Source organism: Vitis riparia, chromosome 14 (assembly GCF_004353265.1).
Source record: "Vitis riparia cultivar Riparia Gloire de Montpellier isolate 1030 chromosome 14, EGFV_Vit.rip_1.0, whole genome shotgun sequence".
Classification (NCBI taxonomy): Eukaryota; Viridiplantae; Streptophyta; class Magnoliopsida; order Vitales; family Vitaceae; genus Vitis; species Vitis riparia.
The window spans coordinates 7,156,914-7,180,435 of NC_048444.1; the positions used below are offsets into that span (position 1 = coordinate 7,156,914).

Sequence of the window (23,522 nt, forward strand, 5' to 3'; positions counted from 1 at the left end):
ATTAATTTGATAAATCAACTAATTCATTATACATCACTTCAAATAAAGTCCAACTCCATGCGCCTCTACTTTATCAAGATGAACTAATCACGCATGTTGCTTTGTTGATTGATGTAAAAGACATATTTACTATTTCCTAATAATTTTAGGATGGAGACATTGACATCATGAGGTGAATGCAGACACTATCAATCCGATATTACAAACTAAAGTAGGGCATGGATACTCGTGATCCCACCTCCACTTATTGGTTATAAAAGCCCCTCCCACCCTATCAAGAGAATATTTCTCAAATTTCTCTTTATAAGGGGCTCATCAATCTAAGCATAATCCAGGAGATATCACCCAATGCTTCATGCATGCCCTAGATGGGCTTAAGGATGCACCTCAATGATAGACCTTGTATCCCCCAATATTGAGCACATAAAGTACCAGATGGGTTTCCGTTTTAGAGGGTAAGAGGAATAGCCGAAAGGCGATTTGGAAATCAGAAGAAGTCACTTTGTAAGATGGGTCTTCTTATATCATCACAATTTCACCCAAAAGATTTGAGGATTTGTCCATATGGTGTCATTTTATTGGTCAAAAAACTAGCATGTCTCTTACCATTCATTCTTTTCTTGTCTTCTGTCAAGCAATGGACATGAAAAGAAAAAGTTTTTCTTAAATTTATTCTATCTTTGGAAAAAGACTCTAAAAGTCTCTAACCTTGATGCAACCTACATAGTTACGGGTTCATTCTGAAATATGGTGTCCAGGAAACCCACTAAATTTTGTAGTGGGTAGCTAAATTAAATCAACCAAACGGGTATAGAAGAAAAGTGAAAAAAGAATATGAATGAGCATTAATTTTGTGGGGAATGGACCCAAAGCAGATGATGAAACCCAGCAAAGAAATGAAGAAAAAGGAAGAGATGTAATAAAAGAAGTGAAAGAGGAAGCGCCGTCACCACATCAAAACAAAACAAAGCCTCCTTCACGGCTGACATGATCTGTACGGAATGTCTCGAAACCTGTGGCCCAAAACGAGACAGTAACGACTGCCCAGCCTCATCTCCAATCACAACTCGACAACACATTCCTCGTTACCACCCTGGTTTTCCAAAACCACTCCTCTCTCTCTGCTTTTCCAATCCCCCCTTCCCATTTATATTTTATCTATATATACACAAAGCCTTGCGCTTCATACATGGAAAGAATACTTAAGCAAACCACTCTTCCCACACATATTTAGTAAGTAACCCATGATGTGTCGTCATCTTCTTCTTCTTCTTCTTCTTCTTCTTCTTCTTCTTCTGCTGCCTTTTTTTCTTTCTGCCTTCTTTCTTTTTAGTACAGCAGTTGTAACTAGGGTTTCTGCAATTTTGTGGTAGTTTTTGATCTTCTGACCAGGGAGAAAAGAAAGGAGCGCAAATGGGGAGAGGAAGGGTTCAGTTGAAGCGGATCGAGAACAAGATCAGTCGGCAAGTAACTTTCTCCAAGAGAAGATCTGGGCTGCTGAAGAAAGCTCATGAGATTTCTGTGCTGTGCGATGCTGAGGTAGCTTTGATCGTCTTCTCTACTAAAGGGAAGCTCTTCGAGTACTCCACTGATTCCAGGTTTTGCACTTGCACCCTAATTCGGATCTTCTAATTTTCCATGATTTTTTTTCTCTCTTTGGGGTGAAATTTTATGGTGTTCTGTGAATCTGTGTTTTTTGGTTTTGGTTTGGTTTGGGTTTTGGTTTTTGGGGTATGGGTATCCGGTGCTGCTTTCTGCCTGTTATTTCACTGTTCATCTGTGGCCTGCATTGCATCAAATTTGTATTCATATTGCAGCGAAATTTGTTGGAAGGGTCAGAGTCTGACACCATGTTTCCATTCAAAACTCCATATCATATGTTACCAAGAGCTTGGTCTCATTCTGAACATGACTTCTAGTCTCTATTCCTGCAGCAGGTCCTGCATTTCTTCTTCTCCCAGTTAGAGAAAGAAAAAAGCGAGTCTTCTCAGACATTATCTTGCAATAACTGGTCAAAAATTTGGAGTACTGAACGTTATAAATGAAAATTTTAAAACACTTTTGTGCAGTTCGAGTAGTGCATCTGCGTGGATTTATTTTGATCGCCTGCTGAAAAGTAGGAGCAAATGGGGGTGCTTTTACTTATACTAATAGAAATTATCAATACTTAATTATTTTTATTGGGTGTTGGACTTGGGTGTGACCGAGTTTGGCCCTGTCGGAACCTCACTGAGTCAGGCCATCTGACCAAGCTATAGGGTCCGGCCCCCTAGGGCTTTGTGTCTGAGCTACTGTTTTGGGAACCGGGTTTCATATTCTTCATTGTTTCCCCATGAGTTTTGTAACCTAGTACTGATTCTCGATATTTGTTAGTGCCATTCTTTTAGAAACATTATCAGGACCAATTACCACAAAATTTCCTTTTGCCTTTTCTTTTTCTCTTAGTTTGTGTATCTAGGTTTTGTGTGTAGATTATCTACAGGATCTAGTTGCTTTCTCCTCCAGTTGTTTTATTTTAGCCTGTCGGTGAACTGAATCAACAATGGTTCTTGCAGTTGAGAGTTCAACTGTTGATTACAAAAGCTGCCCTACTCCCTGAAAACTTTTCTAGCTACACCAGGCCACCAAGTTAGTCTTTAACCAATTTCATCATCAACAGCAATTTTGTTATGTTGTGGAGATCTGAATTAGAAATCAGGTGGAGAACGAAGTTTCTTGAGGATTCCATAGAAATATTTTGGGAGTTATTTAGGTACTTATGGAGTTTCCAGTCACTGACTAAAAGCCATTTTAATAAAGTCCTCTGAACAAAAAGTGGCAATGAAAAAAACCAAGCCTAACATGGGAAGAAAAACCTTTCCAATCAAAACAGTAACCACCCAGAAATGTCATATCCTTTTTAGTGTGAAAACCTGCAACACAAAGATGAACTGCCTTTGGAACAGTAGGTGAATGGTAGATCCTGAAAAAGGTAAAGCTATTGAAGACATTAGGCAGAGACAACAAGTATCTTATTGACCAGAGAGACTGGTGGTTGTGAGCAGATCTTTGAAACATGCTGTCGGCCGTTTAGATGTGTGTCTATGGCTCTTCAAACTGTTGCCTTTTGGGTCATAAAATCATGGTGATCTCAGAGATAAGACCAGAAAGGTACTCACAATAGGCCTCTCAATTGTCTCATCATTTTAACCAATTGCCTAGATATTCGCATGAATGGAAATAGTAGAAATTATACAAGGTTAGTGAACTGCACCTAGAATAGTATCTGGTGAATCTTCATGAGAAACAATTAGGAGAACAAACCAAATGCTTAGATTAGTATCTGACCTATATTTTCTTCACCTTGATAATATTACACAACCAGGGAGGGGGTGACATGACCATCCCCATGACAAAAAAGTTGCATTTATATGGAAGTTCAAGCAAATGTTGCTGATGGGATGATTCAAACAACTTCAGACAGAGAGCTATCAGGTTTCTGCATTCATGTCCATGACATTATCAAAGAGGAATCCTGGGTTCTATTTCAAGATCTGAAGGGTAATATGAAACTTCTTGGGTGATGTATACAGTAGTGCAACTTAGGATGAATGCAGGAGCATGGCATGTATGGTTGTAGTGATGAAGAAAGTTGAGAGAGATTGATTGGTTGGATCTCCTGTTTTCCCTCCTCTTCTAAGGATGTCTCCATTACCACTATAAGTAGTATGAAATAAATAAAATTCAAAATGTTGTGAACAAAGACAAAACTCAGGCAAGAAGGGACACTGAGAAAGTAAAATCAGTGGGAAAGAACAATTTCCCAAAAAGGCATGACTGACATGCTTTGATACTGTAAACAAGTGAAGGATTGGGAATAGCATTTTTATTTTATTTTATTTTTTCTTAAACAACCATATATATTGAAGGATGCAGCAATCCCAATCTTTTTTGTTTCAGGACAATCCAAAGCCTCCCATATTTAGTTGCTTCTTTGGTCCGGTCCGTCCACTTATATTTGTTGCTGAACGAGAATATTCTCCAACTACGTACGTTATGTTTCTGGCTTTCAGATTAGGTCCAACACCTCGTATTTATAGGTGGTAATGAAGAGATTCCAAATTCTTTTCTTGAGAAACTTCCTTACTAACTTTTAAAGAGATAAGTATTCTTCTCCATTTTGCAATGAGAATCCGCCTGTTTCTCCGATAGTTAGTCTCCATTTGTGGGTTGACAAGAACTGTAGAGAGGCTCCATGATAACCCTTGCCATGTTAAGTACTATTCCTTTGCTTTTTCTTCCTTTCCTGAGAAATCTCCATTATAGCTTATTTTAGAAGATTCTATTACTAAGCCATTTAGCAGCTCTCCATGTGTAAGTGATTTTTGATCCAAAATGGCTGAAGGGGAAGGCCTCAATGTGGAAGGTCTAAGGCTGTCAAAAATTTCATGAGATATAATTCAGTACTTTGCTATGGTGGAGTGTAAATTTATCTAGATGAGACATCTCATTCCATTCTCTAGAACTTAGGTGCGAGGTGCCTCTCGAGACTTTCCATATTTCAAGAAGCTTTCAAACTTCTCCGAGTAATCTCTCATTGTTACGAGGTATTCATGCTTGTTACTTACGGAAAACTTTATGCTAAGCATGATGGTAAAGTTCTCAAGAACATACCATCTCTAAATCAATGGATTGATAATCAAGGTTTAGAAAACCTTCTGCAGTGTCTCAAACTGTTACAAACCGAAGTCAAATAGAATGTACAGCAATCCTAGTAGATCTACTGAGCCATAGCCCCTTGAACTACAACTGCATATTGATCTCATGGCATTTGCATCTAGTTTTTAAAGCTGGGGAAGGAGAGGGAGGTTTAGCACATAAAATCTAAAACCTTAAACCAAATCTGTAGCATGCAGAAAGATATCCCTACATATCACTTATAGTCCATTAGCATAGCTCTCTCTGATTGGCTTGTTTTATTACATGTCAAACTCTTTAAAACAAAAGAAGCTCTTTGCAGTAAAGTTAGGGGTATGTTTTAGCAAAAACCACCCTGAAGATTTTCCAGAATTTAAAATCTTTATATAATATCTAGTTCATTACCTCTACTTTGCATAGATTTTTCCAACAAAGTATTTCACCATGACCTACAAAGGCACCAAACAAGCCCTATGTGATGATTTGGATCAAGACTCAAATAATTCTATATGAAGAATAGTTGTTCATGTAAGAAGCTACTTAATCATTCTGAACTATGAGGACTTGTCACACCCGTCACCAACTTAACTTCAGGGAGATGCCTTACAGATATTTGTCATAGCTAGAAGTTGGGCAGAAATAGAAGCTATATTCGATTATCAATTCATATCCATATAGATTCTAAAGTACTTGGATTAAAGTCATGACAAGCAAAGGATATCTAGTTCCTTTACAACAATCATCATACTTTTGAAGTGTTCTTCGTAGGCTCTTTGGAAAAGTGAGATTTAGTTTTCTTTTCTTTATTTTTTATATCTTTCTCAGCATACTTCATCAAATCCTTTACCCAAATGGCTGGGCTATTTCCATGGGTTGGGTAATACCTTTTTTTTTTTCCCTCTAAAGTCTGAATAGATGTACACTAATAAACTTAGATATAAATAGAGGTGAATATCATTAATTGTTTAATTTTCATTAAATGTTCATTTGTTTGATTTAATTGATATTTTAATTTTTTTTTAATGCTAGAAACGTTTGAAAATCAGTAATAAAAATTTTTTCTATTGTTTCTTCTTATTTAACATATTAAAATCTAATAGTTTTTAAAAATAAATAATAATTAATATATTTCCAAATATTTCAAAATGTTAGGATTATTCATTCTTATTTTATACAATTAAGATAGATATTTAAAAACTTATAATTTAAAAAAAAAATTAACATATTTCCGAATATCCTACAATACCTATTCCATTATAATAACACAAAAATTATAATAGTTAATGAAGAAATTAGTAATCGGGTATTAATTTATCTGTTCTTATTTTACATTATGAACATAATCTATTTGAAAACTAATAATTTGGGGGGAAAAAAAGTAGTATAATTTGTTTTCAACATCCTCATATATCAAAATTCATAATAGGAATATAAAGTTTATAATGATTAATTATATAACTAGTTAGAAAATTAGCAATTTGATATCAAATAGTATTTTTAATTATGATGTTTGTTTACTAGAAAGATGTTAGAAATTTTCTATTGTTATTAAAATGTGTGTTTATTGTTGAAATTAATTGATTGATTTCCAATTTTCAATTGAAGGATAACTTTTTATTTTTAAAATTAATTAGTATTATATAATAAACTATGTTTGAAGTCTAGTTGGAGAAATTTTATTAGAATAGATAATAATTTATTTATTTGTGCTTTATTATATTCCAAGATATTGAACTTCAAAATTTTGAAGTAAATTCATTTCTAACTCAAATTTTATGATTTTGTGTTATTGGTTTTTGTTTTTCCCTAAATGATGAAGAATCTATGAAAATTCTAAGTTTAATTTCATCGATAATTTGATGAAATATAAGAAAAAAAAAAAAAAGCAATGGTTATAGAACAATTTATGAAAAATATTTTCAAAAATTGTTTTTTAAAATTGTTATCAAAAACACTTTTCATAGCCTAAAATTGACTAAATTTAATGAGAGTTATGCTGGGTTGCTCCATTAGGTGAAGCAAAATTTATTTAGGTCTATCATGGTTTGTTCCAATGGGTACTAAATATGGGATAAGGATGCAAGCTAAATCTATTTTTTTTTTATGTTTTTTAATATATTTTAAAAATATTTTTTATATATAGTATTTTATTTTTAATCAAAAATATTTGTTTATATAATATTTTATTTTTAATCATTCTTCATATTTATATAATTATTTTTAAAAATAATTTATAAAAACAAATAAAATCAACAAAATAATTAAAATATATTCTTTAAAAATATCATATTTTTTATTTTTATATTATTGAACTTATTTTTATATGTTATGCTTCTTATAAATATAAAACTATTTTGAAAAACAGTTAGAAAACAAGATGTAGGGTCTAGACAGTGATCCCATGAAACCTTGAAAGGGTTAAAGAAATAGGCTCAGCAGAAGCAATAAGAACTTTCTTGTTTTTGGAAATGGAAACAAAAAGATGAAAACAACAAAAGCCTTAATAGCACATTTTGAATTGTCCTGTCAAAATTTTTTTTTTTTTTTTTTTTTTGTGTTTTAAAAAAATGTGAGTACCTGAAAAATTAAAAATAACCTCAGTTGTTTTCTTTTTTTAATTGCAAATATATATAATTTCCATCATCAAACATTGGGTGCATGAGAGAGGAGAAGAAAAACCCTCCCTAGTACAACTATAGGCACCTAGAGAGATAAGCTCATCATCTTCAGCTAGAGGGAAAAGTGAATTTCCATCCATCATAGGCTTAACTTCTAGGGACAGCTTTAAGCCTTTCTTTTTGTTTTCTGTGGCTATGAATGAATTTACTAGATGGGCTGGCACACAAGTATGGTGCTGTATGTCCTTTGTTAGTACAAGGTCAAGCGAAACTCCAAGGGGGCAGGTGGCTCAAGAGGACTGAATCATGTAAGGGAAGACTGATCGTTTTTCTGGGCCATAGGTGCTTCCAGAAGAACAAGAAAAAAAAAAGTGGGGGGTCTATCTATAAAGGCACTTAGAATATGATTTATCAATTATTGAGTTGACCTCTGACATGAAAAATATCAAGATGTCACATTATTTTAGGGTATTTGTAGGTAGGTTTATTGGATAACAAACTTATATGTTTCTATTTTATTTTCTGTCTGGTTTTCATTTGTACTAACTTGGATTATGTCTGATACAACCCGATTAAGATGTCACATTATTTTAGTGTTTGAAAATGTTTCTACTTTTAAGTATTTTTAATGGAACTTGAAAAACCATTTGTGTAATAGGATAACAGAGGGGTGAATGAGTACATTTTAAAAGATTATGATAAGATAGTTGAATTATTTTTACTTAATTAAATTTTAGGAGATATTAAGAATAAATAAAATAATCAAAATCAAACACATATGATTTATTTATATAGAAAACTCACACAATGAAACTAAAAAATCACAAATCTAACACCTTTAATTTACAATCCATTACATGATATCAAAATGAACAAATTTACCTAATTGTTTTATCCTAAAAATTTACTCTCCAACACTTAAACTTAATCCACGTCTCACACTTATCATCCCCAATGCTTCAATAGATTCTTCTCAACCTTTGAGGGGATGTAGATCCTTCCAACAACTTCGAATCTTTTTTATTTTTTTTTTAGAGAAATTGAGAATGTTATGGTCAATTAGGTTGAGTATCTCTTAATGTGTCTAAAAAATAATTAAAATAATTTAGAAACTTAAGCGTTATAAAAAAGTTTAGAAATATTCATATTTTAAATTTAAAAAATTGTTTTTTAAAATTCTTAATTTTAAATCCTCAATTAAAATTCCTTTCTAAATTATGTTTATCATTTGGAATTTTTTTTTTTATTCTCAATTTAAAACTCTTTTCAAATGAATTAAAACACTTTAACTCAATTAAAATTTCCATTCAATCTGATCTTATCGAAAAAATTGACTTGCCTCTAAGCAATTTCAAATCTTCAATGGAGAGTAAATTTCAAAAGATTCCTGAGTTAGAATAAAAAGAAATAAAATTATCAACAAACAAAATACAAAATACAAACATTTAAAAAAAAAATTAATGTTATTAAGCAAATTCTCATATTTTGCATAAACAAATGAATGAAATATGCAAATCCCAGAGCTCAAATTTGTATAGAATGTGAAGTTATCAAAAAGTTCAATGAATTAGGAAAGAGTAGTTGGATTTTTATCAATCTGGCTAGCATTTTGACAGCAAATGTGGATTTAAATGTACTCAAATCTCCTTTGAAATCATTTGTGTAACAATTTCATTTAGTTTGAGAAATTTGTTGAGTGATATAAAAAATAATAAAATAAAAATGATTCTTGGGCTTTTATATAGGACTGCCACATTCCAGTGGCAACTCCGTAACATCTCAACCTGGATTCCGGAAAGTTTGAACCAAAAAAATAGAACGAAAAAAATATAAGCAAAGAAAAAGTGAAAAAAAATAAAATAAATAAATTTAAAATCAATAAATTATTTTTATATATTATTTCAAAAAAATTCACTCATTTCATTATTCTATATAAATATTAAATAATTTAAAAATATATAAAACTTCTTAATAATTTTAATTATATTTGATTTTTTTTTATATTTTTTATAGTAAAACCAAGTATGAGAAATTCATTTTATTTATATTTTTTTTCTTTCCTTAACACTTTCTAACAACCAAACATAGACTATGATCTAAGAAATTAATTGCAACAAAAGTCAATTGAACATTTGGTAAATTATGTTTTAAAAATAAACTTTAAATGTTTGGAAATTAAATTGTTATAAATGTATATAATGCTTGAAATATAGATGTTAAAATTTAAAATAGTTTCATTTATTTCGATATAAAAGTTAACGTTTAATGAAATAAATCATTGTATTATCGAAATCTATTTATTAGTATTTTTGTTTTTGTTTTTGTTTTTTAAAAAATAGCTTTCAAAAACTACTATTAAAGGGTGAATGAATTTTTTTTATAATTACTTTTTGTTTATTTTAACAAGCACATTACTTGTATAACAATATTACAAAAATGATTCAAATCCCTAAGAGGCACGAAATCATTGGTTAGCAATATTTTCATCTTCATTGTGAGAAAATCGAGATCATAAGATGGATCACACAACAGTACTAATTCCTATTATCTTACATAAATTTGGTAAGATTGGATCTACAAGTGAAACCTTTTATTACTTTTTGTCAAAAATAATAATTTCTTTTGCAAACGATGTCCCCTTGTCAAGTTCCCAAGTAAACAAATGGGTTAAAGGTGATTATAGGTATGAGTGAATAGTGAAAAATCTATGAAACTAATTAAATCCAACTAAAACCAATTAAATTTGTTCGGTTTTCAACAACCATCAACGATGTTTCAATTTGGTAATCATGTTACAATCATGAAGGTCAATTTGATTTGGCAATTATGAAATTAACTTAATTGGGTCAGTTTTTTTGTTTCCTTGTCCCCTAATCAATAAAATTTGAACCAAATTGATATTATAAGACTTATATTTCTTTTGATTTATACTTATTCAATATTTAATGATTTTCTTTTTATATTTTCTACTCTATTAAGGCAATTCATTGTTATTAAGTTATGGTCTAACTAATTTTTTAATCACGCTAAAGGCATCCTTTTCTCTATCAAATTGTTTTAGTCCTTCCTAGTTTGGACTAGTAGCTAGGAAGTCTTTTCCCACAAGTATTGTATGGAATTCTTAGGCTCCTATGAATATGGGTTTTTTCACTTGGAAAGCTACTTAGGGCAAGATTTTAATGGTTGATCAACTCAAAGAAAGGCTATGGGCTATAGCAAATAGGTGTACTATGTGTATAAAGAATAAAAAATTTGATGACATTCTCTTTCATTGCTCTAACGCAAGCATTCCATGGTAATTAATTTTTTTGTTGTTTGGAATAGGTTAGGTGTTGCATGCTTCAATGAGAGGAAGCCTTCTTGGTTAGCAAGAATCCCTCATAGGAAAAAAATTGGCAAAATGAATGGAAGGTAGCCAGTTTGTGAGTGTTTTAAACTTTTTGAAAGGAAAGAAATAAAAGATCTTTGAAAGATGTGGAACAATTAGACCAAGCATTCCAACCCATTTTTATTAGCATTTATTTTGGAATGATTTAGAGCACAAATTGATACTCATTCATCAACCATTTTAGACTTTGTTGGTTGATATAACTCCAAGTGAGAGTAATACACATTTTTTGTTTCCTTTCCCCCTTATTTTGCCTCCTCATGCATATAATATATACCTCGGTATGCGTTTTTTACTTGTTAATATATTTTCTTATTACCTATCAAAAAATTATTTTAAAATGTACTCGTTATACTTTAAATATTCACTATTTTCATAGGTATTAGTTATTCCCACTTGCCAGAGTTGTTTTTATAAGTGCTAACTTTCACTCAAAATGCCTCTAAATGAATAAGTCTACTTCAAACCTCAATGCTCTTTTTGGCCTTAGAGTAGCAATTCTTGTTGGTTTGCAAGCTGTAAAATGTTAAATTACCAATTTGGTTATGTTTGATTCCTATAAAATTTAAGAGAAAATGTGAGAGAAAGAAAATAAAGAAGAAAAGTGAAAAAAAGAAAAAATAAATAAATAATAAAAAATGGATTTGAAGTTAATAAATTACTTTTATATGTAATTTCAAATCCTGTTCGATATGAAGATTAAATAATTTGATAATATATAAATTTTTAATTAATTTTAATTATATTTGATTCTTTATAGTATATTCTATGGAGTAATCAAACATAAGAAAATCATTTTTCTTAATTTTTTTCTCTCCTTAATACTAGGAATTAAACAAAACCTTACAAAAATTATCCAACAACATATATGAAGCTCGAAACAGCTCATTTGGCATCCTCTCACATGTGGAGAGAGAAATAAATGCTCTTAAAGAGGTCACAACTTAAAGATCTTAGAACCAAGCTACCGATTCCATGTTAGATAAAGCTAGATGGTCATTACTTTTATCCTTTCAAGATAGCGTTAGGTTGGCAATAATGCTGCTCCTTGGGAAAATGATGGCTCACAAAGTTAGACCCTAGATTTGCTGTGCTTAGGATTTGATGTAATCTTGGAAAATATCCTAGAGATTATGTATGACTAGGATATGAAGAGACTTAGTTTGACCTCACTCACTATAAAATTATTTTCAAATGGAATAGCTAAATCTTTAATCCTAACAAATGATATCTGAGCCAGCTTTGTTTATGATTTTATGTGAACCAGGATTTGGTTTGCTTGGGAAAGCATTAGTTTGACAAATCATTTTTAGATAGGATGACTAAGTCTTTATCCTAACAAATTGGTCTTGAATTTTCTTTGATAATAAACTAAGATCCTTTCCTTTCTTCCAAATCCAATTTTTGTGCTAATGTTGTAATTATGTTCTATTTATTTTTTGTAATTTTGCATATTTGTGCTTAAAAATCTATCAACTAGGGCAATGTATTGCCCCAACTATACACTTGATATGAGTAGAAACAGAAACCATAGAATGATCCAGTAACTCTTGTTTTTAACCCCATGTCATTCAAGAGAATAAGAATAGGAGAAGGAAAAAGTAGATTTTAGTTTCTCTTTATTTCGTGCATAGGGATCTAGTGGAAACACTGTGCATAAAAATTGCAGATATGTTGGAAGTTGTTAACACTGTTACTTGAGAATTATTATTATTATTATTATTATTATTTATATATATTTTACTACTGGATGTTTGCCTTGCATGTCTGAAGTGAATATTGCCTTGCATTTCCCTCTATATATCTCTCTTTGGAAGACCATGACTGAAAACTCTGAATAAGTTGGCGTGAGTTGGTTTTACTATAATAACGTGAAGATTGGATCCATCCTAGCACTTTAGAAACTTTGGTTTATGAGGACCCACCAACTTATAAGATCGGTCCAGCTCTTAAATCATCTCAAATTACTTGAGCTTGTAGGGAATGTGCTGATAGCCTATATCAAAATGGCAAGCACGTTTGGTTCCCTAGTGTTATTCAACAAAATCTTGTAGTGGGCATTAGTGAGAATGCAGGAAAATGATACGAACTTTCCTGCTGGTTCATGAAGCACCAGAAGAACCTCGCTTCTTAAAATTCTGTAGCCATGCATCACCCTTATCAGGAAATGGTTTTTGCTTCTTTCAAATCATATATATATATGGTATTTATATGGTTTAAAGAATCCAAGTGGCCAAAACTCAGTTGTAGCTATTTGAGCATTATTGGTAGGAAAAAATGTGAGATGTTGGGGCCTAAGGTTTTGTTTTAGGGACCATGCTATGAGGTGTAGAATGTTGAGAGGAATGAGTTGCCACATAAGAAATATGACATCTCAATGCATTTGTGAGAATTCAGAGTTAATGCCAAGCTACCAGCGAGTGTAGAAGATGGTATAGATTGGATTAAGATTGTCTGCTTGTCCACAGTGACAATGGCTGCTCTACTAAGGAATCATGTTACAAATTACAAGGATAAGGGATGAAAGATGTGGACTGTGGTAGGGAACCGTAAACACCAAAATTTTGGTTGGCCCAAGTTACAACTAGATGCACCTCTTAGATGATACATGTCAACGTCCAAAAAAGGCCTATGGTTGAGAAACCTTAAATAGATTGTCGAAGTTCATGAACCAGTTATAAAAAAACTCATATATACTTATAAGGAATTCATGACTTAGATTTTCCATATGACTTTCAATACACCCAAGTCATGTACAATACAAAAGATGCTAGGTTAAATTGCTTATAGAATATAATGCATGAAATAAGGATGAATAAAAGTGAAATTGGAATATCATCAAATGAATAATGAATTCAAAATTTTTTACATCATGTCATACTTTTAAGGACTCTATCTAACATCAAGAATGTTGTTATGATATCCATTTGTCATATTTCATAATCAAGATATGCCCCAATAGATAGGAGTATTTTGATAGACTTGAGCATGACAACCTACAAAAAAGTCTTCTCATAGTTGAAACCAATTTTCTTACTATAAACCTTTGTTATAAGCCTTACCTTATACGTCTCAACCTTTTCATTTACTCCACTTTTTCTCTTGTAGACCCACTCACACCTAATGGATTTTATCCCTTTTGGTATCTCAATAAGTTCTCAGACTTTATTAAAATGTATAGATTCTAACTTTGCCTCCATAACTCTTGGTCATAGATGAGCATCCACATTGTCCATTACTTCATCCTAATGTGGGTTCGATCTCATGTTCCTTTGGAATTGTCTCAAAAGACTTGCCCAAATATATGAATCAATTTGATTGTGAAATAGCCTTCCTACTTTGACAAGGCACTCTCATGCTAGAACTATTAGGAATGATAGGTACTAGATCCATAGTATTCTATATTATTATGGAAGTGTCCTCAAGTGCTCTCCGATTAACATCACTTCTAAACTTATTACTTATCATATAATTTTATTTCAATTAACTTGACTATAAAAGTAATGACCCCATGTTCCTGTTGGATATCCTACAAATTGATAAACTATTGATCTTGATTCCAACTTATCTACATTTTGTTTCGGCACATGTACTAGACACCCACATATGCGAACATGGTGTAACGTAGATTTACGACCCGTCTACATTTCTATAGGAGTCAAAAGTATTGACTTAAAAGGAACTAGGTTAAGAAGGTGTCATGCAGTTTTCAAGGCATGCCCCTAAAAGGATATAGGGAGTGTTGAGGAACTCATCATCGATTTCTTTCCACTACTTCATTTTGTTGTAAAGTAGGATATAATCCTATGCTCTTTTGGAAAAGAATCAAACCTACCCAACATTAAGGGTGACAAAATATGATATGATTTGCCAACACAACTCAAACCTAACACGCTTTTCGTAGGTTTAAGTTGAGAATAATTGAGTTTGAGTCAAATTTGTGTCAACCTATTTAATATATAAGTAATTTTTGGGTCAACTTGCATAACACAAATTTGATCGAAGTTGACTCATTTACTAATTATGTTTATTACCTTAATTGTAATTTTAAATTATTTAACTCATTTTAAATTTATTTTTAAATAAATAAGTTAATTGAATCATAAACATGTTTAATTGAAACATTAATCACATAGACATATGAAAGACCTCACTCAACCTTATTGTTAAATAGGATGACCTAATTATTAAATAAGTTATACGGTATTTTATTTATTTAATAATTAAGTAGTATTTGAATTTATATTTTTAACACGATTATTATTCATGTCAAGTTTGGGTTGACCTATGTTGTAGAATACCTAGAGGTTTGACACAACACTTACATGAATTGCCACCTACATTTGTTAGAGGTGGCAAATTTTGTTATGATTTGTTAACATGACTTGATCCCAACATGCTTTTCGCAGCTTGAGTTTATGTCAAATTTTTGTAGGTTTGCATAACCTATTTAATAAATAGGTAGATTTTGGGTTAACCTATATAACATGAATTTGACTTGAATTGAATCATTTAATAATCATAATTAAATTAATTATAACTTTAAATTATTTAACCCAAATTTGACTTATTTTAAATTTGTTTTTAAATAAATAAGTTAATTAGGTCATAAACATGTTTGGTTGTAACATTAATCATATAGACTTATACAATATCTCACTCAACCTTATTATTAAATTTGATGACCTAATTATTAAATAGGTTAAATAGGTTACACTACATGTTACATGTTTAATAATTAATATATAGTGTTTAAGTTTATATTTTTAACACAATTATTATTTGTATCAAGTTTGGGTTGAACTATGTAGTAGAATACCTAGGTTTCAACACAATACAAATATGACTCACTTACATGAATTGCCACCCCTACCCAACATGTACTCACCACCTCGATATGATCGAAGTGCCTTAAGGCCACTCACTTACCTATTGCTTTTCCAATTGTGCATTAAATTCTTAGGATTTATCCAAGGCATCAAATTTACTATGCATAAGATTATCATAACCATACCTAAAGTAATTATCAATAAAGGTGATGCAATACTCATACCCTCCACCTGTATAGACATTAAAGGCTCACACACAACACTATGTACTAACGTCAAACATTCTTTGACTCTATGTTCATTAGAATAGAAGATCCTCTAGAATCATTTAGTTTTATATAACCTAGGCAAAGATGTCATATGAAGGTTTGATTAGTGTTAGGTACTTTTTTCTTTAATGAGATTTGATTGTTCTCAACACATGATAGAATGTAAGATGAAGTGATACAACAAAAATTATAAACCGATGGGCATTAGATGAATTTTCTTTCTAATAGATCTCTTTATTGAAATAAACTAAATAATTGCATTTATTTAAACTAGAAATTGAAATAGGTTCTTTCTAGACTCAAGCACATAAAACAATCCTTAAATTCTAGATGAATTTATTTTTTAAAACTAAGGTAACATCACCCATGACATGTACAATTATCCTCACATGAGAAAAGCTATAGTCTAAGTACATGTCTCCATCATTCAAGCTTCTCCTTAATTGAAATTTTTATAATTAATTATAGATATGGTTAGTGGCCTCAATGAGCGCTTGAGCATTGCCATTGCATCTTAGATGGTTTGTATATATGTTTCTCCACCATTGATGTCCTTGAATACTTAAAGTGAGATCTTTCTTCTCTTAGTTTACAAAGATGGATTAGAAAAAATTGATTTTTACAATGAAGAAAAATCCAATACTTACAACCTATCTAAGAATAAAAAATAGATCTTTACATTCTAAATAAAAATCTCAAGCTTCTTATGGAGATTACAACCCATTCTAAAGAATCAAAAGATTAAACATCTAGGACCACATTCAAAATTTAAATATCCAAACATTCATCTCTTAAGGTTATGGGATGAAAAAGAAAAATCCTACAAAACAAAGATAAGTGCATCATAGAATTGTTTTAGCATGTTTTTTTGCCAAACCTAGGGCTTTGATAGAAATTGTAGGAATATTTGGTTACACAAACCATCCTAGGCCTTGGATCTCATGAATGCATGCAAAATCTATCCTAGGCTTCTCTATATCTTCTCAGTGGAAGTAAATAAGTATTTTAAAACTTTAGATCTAGAGATTAGGAATGATACATGTAATCTAGATGTTTCTTTATCAATTCCATTGAATGGAAAGTTGTCGTAGATCTCAAAGACCAATAGATCTTCCACCCAATGGCTCTCTTTTCAAGTTTTGGCACACAAGGAAGATGGATTCGTCTTTGAAGGGGATGGAGGCTAGGATTCCTCTCTCTAGAAGAATGAATGGCAGAGTTGATAGAAGCCTTAAACCCCTTAGGGGATTTACATAGGCTTGCTTGTGGGCTTAAGCACTTAATCTAGCCCATTAAGTTTTAATTAGTTAATTATCCCTATTGGGTTATAATTAATTAATTAGTCTAATTTAGAAGACTATTTATAAACTTTTGTGCAATTTCGTGCATTTACGAATGCCCTTATTCACACATATGAATAAAGAACTCAAATATCCCTCAATATGTGCCACCATGAAATTTGAGCTTGAGCAAGATACTAAACTCAAGATCATATGATATTAAAACAATATACTAAATTTGTACCCATGACCTACTATCTATTGTATGTAAACTTCCCCTGAACTGGTGCCTTTAATCTAAAGAAATGAATGTTATCAAACTTTCAAGATTACCTTTATGATCTTTGAGTTTCAAATCTTTCTATTATATAATCAACTAGCATACTCTAGTTCTTCAAAAATATATATCAAATTCCACTTATTACGGTCATAGATTTCTTGATCACATATCCTTAAAATCACATAAGGGGATACATTATCTCAAACGTATGAGATATCATAGTACCAATCTTAAGAATACTTATTGACACCTGCCTCAAAAAGTAGTACTATAATCCATAGAGAATAGATGACCACCTTAGTGTCTCACCTATAGGTCAAAGTCATTGAAGATTTTAACATTAGCTTAGTATTCTCTCAAGGTTTGAAAGCTCAAACAACATAATAATTTGGTAAAGTCAAAACTACCTAATAACCACTGTCATGACCCACTATAGGTGATGTGTAATGTGTAATCATACATATTATTGCACTCACCATGAGAACTTCTCAATGACCAATATAAGTCATTCTTCTAATTATGAGGTAATGAGTACACTACAGTCTCAAATAGATTGTCTAAATCCATAAATCATTTATGAGTAACTTATTTACTTGCAATGAACTCGTAACTTGAATCTTTCATATAACTCCTAATGCACTCAAGTCATGTACAATATAAAAGATGCTGAGCATAAATGCTTAGGAAATATAATGCATGAATAGGATGGATAAAAGTAAAACTGGAAACTTTCAAAGGCTATATCTTAACAAAAACTTTAACACTACTCTCATGATCATAACATCACTCTGCCTTAAAGAGTCATAACAAGTTAGCTAAGTGTCAAATTTAGCTCCCAAATTTTTATCAAGTGTCAAAATTTGGCGCCCTTTGCATCCAGATCAAGATCATGTCAATTGGTTGGATGCGAAGTTCAACACTGATGCAATTTCATTTGCATCAAGTGCAAAAATTTTAACGCCACCCCAAGGATCATGATAAGTTTGCTTTGACGATAATTTTCGATATTTGGTCTCCAATAAAGTCTTAATTGCGAGCCTACAAAAATCAGGTCCGATCTTCAATAGAAATATCTAGACTTCGTCATTCATCTTGACAAAGCCTTTGAATCAGTGGTGTCTAAATCCTTATGTTTTAGCATTTTACTATCAATTTCCAATAAAGTCTCAGTCTGATGGATATCAAGTTCTATTATTCAATGAATATTATATCATACTTTGTGATAGGTATCTAGAGGATGATTGCAAAATAATAGTGGTGATAATAATAATAAATAAATAATAAAAAATTAGAAAAAAAAAAAAAGTATTAGTAATAATAATCTTAATGAATAAATAAATAAAAGAAACCGGAAAAAGTGTTAGGAGAAAGTTAAATATTTTTTTCCTTGATATATATACACATATTTGGAAGCCCAAAAAGGGTGAGAAAACCTCCCCTACAAAAAGAAGAAAAAAAATTCTGCCATCTCAAATATGAGAAAAAAAAAATGATCACTATCAAATAGAAGTGGTCTCCATATATAAGAAAAAATGTAGAGGGATCAACACGACTTTTGAGAAAGTAGAGTGATGTTAAATTTTGTTATAAAAAATAACAAGAATTGTTATAGTTAAAACTTAAAAAAATAAATAAAATAAATAAAAAATCTCACTCAAAATCTTACTTAAAATAGAATTTCTCCTTTAAACGAGAGTTTTTTTTTTGTTGTTTTTTTTTTTCCATATGAATTTCTTTTGTAAATAAATTTTTTCTTTGTAAGCTTATTTGACATGAAGTCTTACCCATTTTAAACTATAGAAAACCATCGACTCTCACCTTCAATAAGGACATGTTGAAGTTAGGACGTGATGTGATGTGGGGCATTTATAAACACCAAAATTTTGATATCCTCAAATCATATCAAGATGCATCTTTTAGGCAATGTGTAAATATCTAGAAAAAGCCCTAAAATATTCTCAAATATCAAAGAAACAATTCATATACAAATGTTTTTACCCACTACAGGAGGTTTCTTTTGTTTTAGAGAGGGGAAAACACAAGTGAAGAAGTCGATGTTTGCATTTGGTCTTCAACAAGCCTTATAATCATGTGGAAGAAATCAAAAAATCAAAGCACAAACAATCTAGTATTCCTCCTTTATTCCTCATGACCAAATTTACAACAAAGTTAAGATCAAGTCTAATTGGCCTTCGACTGCACTTCGACTCAAGAACATGTGGTTGCACCCTTTAATCAAAATGAGTTGATGAGTTGGTTAAATCAAAAGATTACATATTCTTTAGTTTAAAGAATACAACATAACATTGTATTTGCATCTTTATTAATATAAATTTATCGGTTATATTTTCTTTTATTTCGGAGAGCACAAAATTTCTGTGTACAACAACTAAGATCTGATGGCCTGTGAATATGTGATAGGAGTTGGCAAAGAGTCGGATCAATTCCCAACTCTTTGGCTAATAATGTACCAATGTCTTAAATAACTCCACTGAAGCAACCCATCTCTAGTTCTACATCTGTTACCCACTTTATGTAGGGCTCTCAATTTTTTAGGATGACATTTTGATAAACATATGCCCACTTGATATAGCCATGTTTATAAGGATGGTTTTTTTTTTTTTTTTTTTTCGGCTGATATTCAGTATATATGAGAAAACTGCATATTTATTTTACAGGTTTCCTTTGCTTTCTTGAGTTGGGACTGGGAGTTATGTGTTGGCCTCTATTCATATTAGTCTCTTTTACAAATTCTTAATTCATGCATGTGAGACCTCACTGATGTTTAAAATCAACTTTTGCTTTTTCAACAGCATGGAAAGGATCCTTGAACGATATGAAAGATATTCACTTTCGGAGAGACAGCTTCTCTCAACAGATCCTGACCCACAGGTACTTCACTTACAGCCAACCTAGCTAGAAGAAAGTATTAAAATGTAAAAGAAGGTACTTTGTATTCTAGATATAGCAAATGGTCAGCAGGGTTGAACTGTATTCATTGCCTCTCATAGTGCCTAACTATTGTTTTTTCTTTACCTCTAGTGAAATCTGTGTTTTAGGTTTTGTGGGTCTGAATGATGGTGAATAGGGTTCTATGCATAGGAGTTCAAGTCCAAAGTCAAGTCCTTGTCGATCGGGGTTTTAGTATAGTTTCAATTCTTCATATTGAAAATTCTGCTGAATAGTATTTACCTATATATATAGACACCCACACACAGTATACCTATCTTAAACCATGCATGTAAGTTTGCATGGTTAGTTGTTCTTCTCATTTTCTCTTTATGCTGGGAAATATATGTCTTCACTTCAGGTTCAATATTTCCATCCAGTGTTTATCATTAGCAGCTACCTAAAAAGAAAAACGGATATCATCAACTCGGTAACCCGTTTTCTTTTCTGGATCCTGCACAGGCAAACTGGTCGATGGATTACCCTAAACTCACTGCTAGGATTGAAGTTTTACAAAGGAACCTGAGGTACTAATCTGATCATCAATTGCTAGTTTACAGAAGTCAGGACACAGCTTAATTAGCTTAGTGATGAAACTTTTTGGCCACATGGACGCTTTGTTTTAAGAATTGGGTCATGAGCCATGTGCAAAAAAATAGCATTCTTGTGTTGATTTTTAGCCATTTGTTTTGCTCAAAAAGTCGATTTCTTTGAATAGTGAGACCACTTTGAACAATGTTTGAGAAAACATGGAAACAAAATAATCAAAACTCATTAAGTTCTGCTAATTTTTTGCACTACAATTTGTCCGAAGGAATCCGTCAAATGTGAGGTCCCATGTGGTGCATGCCTAAATGATTAGAGCAAAGCTGTTCCCCTTAAAGAATAATTAGTAGAAGGCAGATATGGAAATTTTGACATCAATATATATACATATATTTTTGTAGGCACTTTGTGGGAGAAGATCTGGATCCCTTAAGTCTGAGAGAGCTACAAAATTTGGAGCAACAGCTTGATACTGCTCTTAAGCGCATCAGAACAAGAAAGGTAGGCATGAACTTGTTTTTTTTTGTCAATGTTTTATTGGATGGCAATTGTTGACTTATACCTATTTTCCCATTTGCAGAACCAGCTTATGCATGAATCGATTTCTGAGCTTCAGAAGAAGGTAATTAAGATCTGCATGCATGCAGGTGTTTTTGGGATCCTTAAATAAAATTTACGTTGACCTACATTAAATTTGATGAAGATTGACTTCTAGCTAGGTTTAACCTGAGAGTTAATGGTAGGTGGAAGTACTCCCTAATTACCATAATTTAACCTTGTATTTCCCTTAACCCTTCAAGAATGTTGAGAAAGCCACTAGATAGGGTTAAAAAAATGGGCATAACCTAGGCCCTAGGGTTGAGTCACCAGAATGCCTTAATCCTACCCTCTATGCCTAGCAAAAAAATTGGCACTTATTTTTCTGGGTCTATTTTCATTCACGCATTATTTCAATGTTCGTAGAAATGGTAATAGCAGCTAGGGGATGATGTAGGGAAGGATAATTCATCTAATCTCAAGTTCTTGTGATGGAAATTCTTACCTCCCCAAGGCTGAGGCAAAAAGCTCCGTTTCCATTATGCTTAGTTTTCGGAACTGCTAACAAGAAAGAATATGTTAAAAGGAAAATAACTTTCTCTATCAGAAATATAAAAGAAAATTAAATGTAATTAAAATGAGTTAAAAGTTTATAAATTTTTAAATTATTTAATCTTTATATTTAAAAGAAAAATATATAATTTATTGATTTTAAATTTAATATTTTTTTTCATATTTTCTTTTTTTCCATTTTTCCTCTTCATTTTCTTTCACTTCATTTTTTTCCCAAATTTTCTGAAATCAAACATCACCTTAATTTTCTGTTCCTGTAACAAAAGAAAACGTAACTTTCTATCCAGTCCCATAGAAGACTGTTGTGCATGTGATCTCACACTGTAGAATGTCGCAGGAGAAATCACTGGTGGAGCAAAACAACGCATTAGCAAAGAAGGTAAAAAGGCTGTTTATGACTATATATTATTATGGATACTGCTCATGGTTTTTCAAAATTACATCACAAGAAGTACTAGTTAGATTATTAATAACATCCAAGGTTATAAAATGTTGTGACGTGAAAATAGGTGAAGGAGAAGGAGAAGGTCGAACAGAATAATCGTGCACAATGGGAGCAGCAAAACAACATAGGCCAAAACTCATCTGCCTATGTGGTGCCACCACCCCCACTACAGCTCCCTTCACTCACCATTGGGTATATCTTCTTTCTCTCTCTCTCTCTTTCTCTTTCTCATGTGGAAAAGCCAATAAACCTAGTGTAGAGAAGCCATGTCAGGCTGGATTAGACTGAAGGCTGACATAGATAGTAAGAGGGGAGAAGTGGGAACCAACACATTCTCCTCTATAATTAATAAAGAAAGAAATGAATGAAAACAAATTAAAAACAAGTCTTTTTGTTGGAGTTTTGCACATTACGTTGAGAGTAGAAAGCTGCAGAGGCTGTAGGTCATTTGAGTTGGGCACGTAATAAATATGGAGGTAAATGATGCAGTGGTAGTTTTGTGGGGAGAGCTGTAGAGGAAGACGGAGCTGAAGCTCGACCTAGTCCCAATACCCTCATGCCACCATGGATGCTGCGCCACGTCAATGAATAAAGGGTGGAGATCATTTCCAGGTGAGAATTTTTTACGCGACGGAGTTACACATGTGAGACATGTCAGCCAAGTCTTTAATGCCCCAGATAAATCCAATTGTAAAATCCTGAATTATGGTGATAAATCACTGCTCCACCACCATAAGTTAATGATTTCAATGTATTTTGGCACATGTGCCTTCTTCAAGATGGCCTTTGCCTTTGTTTGTGTGCGTGTCTGTTTCTTTTGTTTTTTGTTTTGGCGGGTAGCTTTGTGGCCTAGACCTCCATGGTCATCTTCAAAAAAAGTCATTCTACTGGAGAGAGCTTATGAACAGAATGGTTGGCTCGTTGCCTCTCCCATGTAATTGCAAGCTCATTGATTGATCCAAGGGGCAGAGCACAAGCCCTAGCTCATCCTTGCATGGCAGTTATTTGCAACCCTACCGATGACTGAATCAGCTGATCCATCTGTTGGAAACATCATAGTAAAAGACGAACAAGTTTGTCATGAGTAGGAAACCTTTCAGAATCCCCATAAGCATAAGGAAATTAAAGTTC

At 32.1% G+C, this 23,522-nt stretch overlaps 1 protein-coding gene across 1 annotated transcript; it reads left to right on the forward strand.

Annotated features, from left to right (window-relative positions):
- Positions 1 to 1,146: 1,146 nt before the first annotated feature.
- Positions 1,147 to 23,389, forward strand: LOC117930101 (agamous-like MADS-box protein FUL-L). Its single transcript, XM_034850558.1, has 9 exons — positions 1,147 to 1,233; positions 1,374 to 1,598; positions 20,155 to 20,233; positions 20,753 to 20,817; positions 21,238 to 21,337; positions 21,417 to 21,458; positions 22,284 to 22,325; positions 22,456 to 22,583; positions 22,881 to 23,389. Exons 2-9 carry the CDS (start codon positions 1,414 to 1,416, stop codon positions 22,981 to 22,983), a joined length of 744 nt encoding a protein of 247 aa, XP_034706449.1. The 5' UTR covers positions 1,147 to 1,233; positions 1,374 to 1,413; the 3' UTR covers positions 22,984 to 23,389.
- The last annotated feature ends 133 nt before the right edge of the window (positions 23,390 to 23,522 follow it).